At 38.3% G+C, this 6000-nt stretch overlaps 1 protein-coding gene across 3 annotated transcripts in view; it reads left to right on the top strand.

Annotated features, from left to right (window-relative positions):
* Positions 1 to 6000, top strand: part of trappc8 (trafficking protein particle complex subunit 8) — a 52223-nt gene extending 46223 nt beyond the window's left edge. For all 3 annotated transcript variants that reach the window (XM_007257014.3, XM_007257015.3, XM_007257016.3), the window contains 3 exons: positions 1870 to 2012; positions 3969 to 4058; positions 4678 to 6000. In XM_007257014.3, coding sequence (XP_007257076.3) covers positions 1870 to 2012; positions 3969 to 4058; positions 4678 to 4912 — 468 coding nt within the window. In that variant the 3' untranslated portion in view covers positions 4913 to 6000. The remainder of the gene's footprint in view (positions 1 to 1869; positions 2013 to 3968; positions 4059 to 4677) is intronic.

Consider the following 6000-nt stretch of genomic DNA (forward strand, 5'->3'; position numbering starts at 1 on the left):
TCTCAGTTCAATATTTCTCAGTCTGTTACCATTTTTTCTAACGTCCCCTTCTTTTCTTTTCATTGAAGACTTTTGTTCATTCATTAGTTCCTCCGTTCATTCAGTTATTTTCCTCATTCATTCATTTTCTTCCTTCCTCCTCCTCTTTGGGTCAGACATACATTTTGGTCCTCCACTTTTCCTCTCACACTGTTGCATAGCAACAGTCGCCGTAGACACTCGTTCTCAGCAGAGGAAGTCCCTCACGTGAGGGAATCACGTCACACATGCTGTTCCAGACGTGACACGTGAGCTGCTGCAGCTTCACTGCTCGTTCGTCACCCACACGCACGAAAAATAGCTTCTTGCTCTTTTTTCTTCTCTTTTTTTCTCCTTTCCCTCTTTTTTCCTGAACAAAACCAAGAGAGCAGATTTTGTTACAGCGGTTCACGCTGGTAACTTTTACACCAGTACTGTAAATGAATTATAGCAGGTATTAGAATCACAGAGACCAATTCCTAAAATTCTTTTTTATAATTACAATCAAATATGATTTTATATAAATGTATTTTTGGGGGTAGAAGATTTTGCTGCGCTACTCTCAATATATAAGATTTTTTCTTTTTTTTTTTAATTTTTTTTTTATATGGTTTAGTAAATCCGGATTATGAAGTTGAGTACATTTTAATTGTACATACAGTGATCGAACATTATGCTTATTATTTATTTTATTGTTTTCTCTCTTTTTGTCTACTCTATAAATAATAGTGTTTAAGTGTAAAATATACCAAGGCCAAATAGAGGTACAGGGCATTAAAATGCACTTTTCCCATGGGGAATCCATCCCTATGCTTTACAGATGGATTGATGGATACTGGGGAGGGAAAATGGTGTTGGATTGTTTTTATGCACTTTTGATTTGTTTGTTGTTTCAGAAATCAGAATGGTTATCTAGGGGTTTCCTGGTAAACCTACTATTCTCCCATCAATACCATTATTGCCCAGGGTTTTCCTGATGCTTGAGTCATAAAAACTGACCATAGCTAAAGTAAAAGATGACTTTTTGGTGTCTGAGGTCTTTCTGAGTCACATTCTGGATGATGTATGCCTTGTTCTTGTACTTGTTCTGTGTTCTCTGTTTGGATGGTGTAGCTCTGACTAGTTGAGTGGACTTTTTCTCAAGACTGATTTCAGGCATGTGAAGATGTTTTTCTGTGATCTTCAGGAGTCTTTCTACTCTGTGGCACAATGTCGATACTTTGAAGTTCTCTCTCTGGGTACTGATCACTGGAAATCAAATAGGGCTCTTTTTTCAGCAGTACACAGCTCTGGAAAAAAATTAGACCACTTAATAATTATGCGTTTCTTTGATTTTACCACATTGAAAAACTCTGAAATATAATCAAGAGGAGGATGCTATCAAACCAAGCTGAACTGCTAGACGTTTTGCACCAGGAGTGGCATAATTTATCCAAAAGCAGTGTGTAAGACTGGTGGAGCAGTTTAATAAAAGTGTCTACAAACTATGGTGAAATGTGCGCATAATTCCAGTAAAATCCTTTACATTTTATAAATGACTTTATTACTATATAAACTGTATGTACCATGCTTCTATGATATAAATAACCAGCACAACTAGTGGTCTAGATTTTATGTTTTGGGTTGTTGTTTTCTGTATGGTAATGCTGGACAACAATGGATCCAAGTGTTTTCGTAATGAGATACTTTTGTCTTCTTATGCCCTTTGAACAAGTGGGTGTTACTGAAGTTGTCAAATGAATCACAGTTTCAGAGAGAAAATGATGATAATGGTTTAAATAATTTTGGAAGCAATTTGGGGGTTGTTTTTGGCTATGTAATTGCAGTGTTTGTCATCTTTCTGTGTTCCAGGATGCTCAGGAGATGGTGCTGCTGAAGTTCAAGCCTGATCTTCCTCCACCTGTCAGTAGACCCACGCTGGAACAGCTTTCTCATCTCATCAAGACCTGTCTGCACTACCCGGAGTCCTACGACCACCCTTTCCCACAGAAGAGGTGACATGCATGCGTGCACACACACACACACACACACACACACACACACACACACACACACACACACACACACACACACACACACACACAGCAGTCCTCAGAGCACATTCAGTCTTACAGATATGTCAGAATTTTTTAAACGTGCCATATTTTTCATTCACACTTTAGCTCCCAGGCACACATGCATATCGATTTAAATCCACTGGTTCTCAAAACATTTTGGGAAATTTAGGATGACACTAAAGAATAAATGCATCCTGCTTTACTGATTACTCTGTCGTTCATGTTTCTTTCTTTATGTTGTCTCATTAAATATTTGGGTAGCAATCATGCTGATTAGCTTTACTGTAACAGATCTGCCAACAGCATTTTGCATGACTGGTACACATTCTAAAATCTGGATATTGTTTAATCTCACATTTCGCCAGGTTATCACTAAAGATGATTCCACACAGAGATCTGCATGTAAGCAGAGTTCTTTCAGCCAATCGGACAATGACACTAAACATAAAGCCAGATCTACAGTGGAATGATTTAGATCAAAGAATATCCATGTGTTAGAATATATAATAGAAAATACCACTGAGCTTCTGTGGCAAGACATGAAAATGACTGTTCACAGACGCTCTTCATCCAACCCCAAGTTTTATAAAGAAAAATGGGCAGAAATCTCAGTCTTTAGATGGTCAAAGCTGGTGGAGATAAACCCCAAAACACAGCTGTTGGTGTATCGCTTGAAACCCTTATAAAATACATGAAGTTTGTGGTTGTAAGGTGACAAAATGTGAAAAAGTTCAAGAGATATAAATACCTTTGCAAGCTACTGTACATACACTGCCTGGTCAAAAAAAAAGTCTCCACCTGGATTTAACTGATTTAAATGATCTGGGGTTGATGCTGCAATTGGTCAGGTCTTGGTTCAGCAACAGTATGTGCTGAAAGAATGAGGTCAGCTGACTACCTGAATATACTGAATATAGACCAGGTTATTCCATTAATGGGTTTGTTTCTTCCCTGATGACAATATCAGGGAATATTCCAAGATGACAATGTCAGGATTCATGGATCTGGAATTGTGAAAGAGTGATTCAGGGAGCATGAGATCATCATTTTCACACATGGATTGTTCACAATGGAGTCCAGACCTTAACCTCATTGAGAATCTTTGGGATGTGCTGGAGAAGACTTTGTGCAGTGGTCAGACTCTACCATCATCAATGCTGCAAGATCTTGTTGAAAAGTTAAGGCAACACAGGATTGAAATAAATCTTGTAACATTGCAGAAGCTTATCAAAAGCTTATTGCATCCCGCAATCAAAGCTAAAAGCGGTTTAACAAAATATTATTGAAACCGTTTTTTTTGTTAGCGACTTTTTTTTTTTTTTTTTTGGGGCCAGGTAGCGTACGGGCCCAGTTATTCACAGAATCCAGAAAAAAAATTAAGTAATTTATTTAAGAAAGAAATCACATTTTAATCATTATAGTAATCAAGCATCTTTTGTTAGTGCAGGTGCATATATATTTTTTTTAATGTGCGTCCTTTTATTTTATAACATAAATTACTTATTGAAACCGTGCCCATTTTCCTTTGGAAAAAAAAAAATCCCCTAAATTTCCCTTTTCACTCAAACTTATTTGCATTGTTCATCACTAAATGCCCCATGTGTTTTGATACAGACAGTGACAGGGTCTTTATAGTTCTAGGAAAACTCTTAAAGCACATCTGTTGGAGAAAGCGTGCCAACCTTGTTTCCACCCCTCAGTTTGACTGAGTAGGAGATGCTGCTTGCTTTCTTTCACTCTTCAGACAGGAAAAACAATACATGCAACAGTATGGATCACGCCTTTTGTATAAAATGCCATATGAACAAACTGTTCCTATTTCTGCAGGATTATTTACTAGCTGTTGTCTGTCTCTCGATTTATCTTTTGTTGTTCTGTCTGCATCTCTTCCAGTTTATGCATGGTTCCAGTTACCTTGACATTGTCCAACTGTTCCCTGGCTCAGGTGGATGTCATTATTGACCTGCGTCACAAAACTACTAGGTAATCTGTTCGTGTAACCATATGTACAACCGATTTTTGTATGAATATTCCTGTGTGTACTGTTTTAATTTAGAGCTGTAATACAGGGCGAATTGTTGTTGAATTAATACATTATTAATTTAATTTAATTTAATAACTATGCTAATTCAAGTCAAGACATCTGTTATTGCCAGTCTGTAAACATTGCCTGTTCTTTGTTCTCACCTTTTCGATGGTGCATAGTGCATGGAGCCCGAAAAACATTTCAAAATGTGTTCATACCGTGCTCAGACAACAGCCTATTATTAATTGATTTGTTTTGGTTGCTAATAATATGCACTTGCACAAATAAATACATTTATTAAACACAGCTTAATCGCTTAACATCAAAAAGCTATTGAAAAAGTAAAGAATAAAGGAAGTCGGTCTCCTTTTTTTTTTTTTTTTTTTTTTGTTGAATTATATTTTGGTGTGTAATATATGTTCAATAATATATGCTTTTTTCCAAAAAAAAAAAAGTTTCTCAGAAAGGCAAAGTAAAATTTTTTTATGTACTCTCTCTCTATATTATGTGTGAATGTGCATGTATGCTTAAATTTATGCATAACTTCCTGACTGCTGATGCTTGTTTTTTTTTCAGCCCGGAGTCACTGGAGGTGCATGGCTCTTTTACCTGGCTGGGACAGACGCAGTACAAGCTGCAGCTGAGGCCACAGGAAGTCCATCGACTGTCCCTTCAAGCCTGCTTCTTTCAGGCTGGTGTGTACAACCTTGGCACGCCGCGGGTATTTGCCAAGCTTGCCCAGTCAGGAACGATGTGCGAGACCAGCCAGCAGAGCGCTATGCCAGCCCTGATCATCATCAACAGTGTGTGAGCCACTCGTCAGCACTGTGGTCTGCTGCTGCTCTCCCAGCATCGACTCTTGTCTCTCCAGCTAAATCCTACAGCATCCAGACTGCAGCTGTTTTCTACTTCTTAATAATAGAAATGAGGAGAAACCTGAACTGGAAAAAGTTTAGTACGTTTCAGTTCAGTACTGCATCTGACGTGCTTGTGAACTCTGGCGAGATGGTTCAAAACTAATTGTACCCCTAGCTGTTTTTGTCTTAAATGCAAAAAAAAAAAAAAAAATCATGGACTCGAAGTTTAAAAAAGCTCTTTTTGTTCTTTCCCCAATAATATTTATCTCATGTCAGCAGGGTCTTTTTATTTTAAATATAAATGAAATCCATTTTTCCCCTTCCTCTTTTTAAGAGCCCTAATGGAATAATTACCCAGATCAAATGCTCAAAAAATATAACCCTGTGTATGAGAGTGCTAATAGGATGTGTTCAGTCTCCTCACACTGCCCATGCTTAAGCTGCAGTGCTTTGTTGCCACAGTAACAAAGACCTTCTCTCCACATGGCATCTTAAAACTGGATAGTTAAAGACAGTAACGTGTTGAACGGCTGCAGAAGTACCTGCTGAAAAGGACCAGAGGATATTTCATATCCAATAAGCCGACCAGCACAAGCTGTCTGAGCCAATGAGGAGCCGGCGGGAAGAAGAGAGTGTGTGTCTGTGGGTGTCTGTGGGTGTGTGTTTGTTTGTGCGATCCATTGAATAAAGAAAGGAATGTGTGGCGCTCACCAAGAAAGCAGCAGGATCTTAGCCCACTGAAGCAGTATGGAATACTGAACACAGTGAAACAGGCTGAGAGTCACTGTTGGGTGTGTGTACAGGTCCTTGTGGCGTGTGTATGTGTGCGCGGAGGTGGTTGGGCTGGACTGTTTTCACAGGAAAAAGATTAATTTTCTACAAAACCAATCATCTTCCCCTTCCTCCACCTCTCACTGTCTGCCCTCATCTGATCCAGCTGTTATTTAAATGTATCTACATGACTGCTTTTCAGACAGAAATGATGTATTATATTTATAACAAATTACTGTACATAGAATAAAAATAACCAAATAACCATGAA

The sequence above is a fragment of the Astyanax mexicanus genome, chromosome 1, assembly GCF_023375975.1.
Source record: "Astyanax mexicanus isolate ESR-SI-001 chromosome 1, AstMex3_surface, whole genome shotgun sequence".
NCBI classification, from domain to species: Eukaryota; Metazoa; Chordata; class Actinopteri; order Characiformes; family Acestrorhamphidae; genus Astyanax; species Astyanax mexicanus.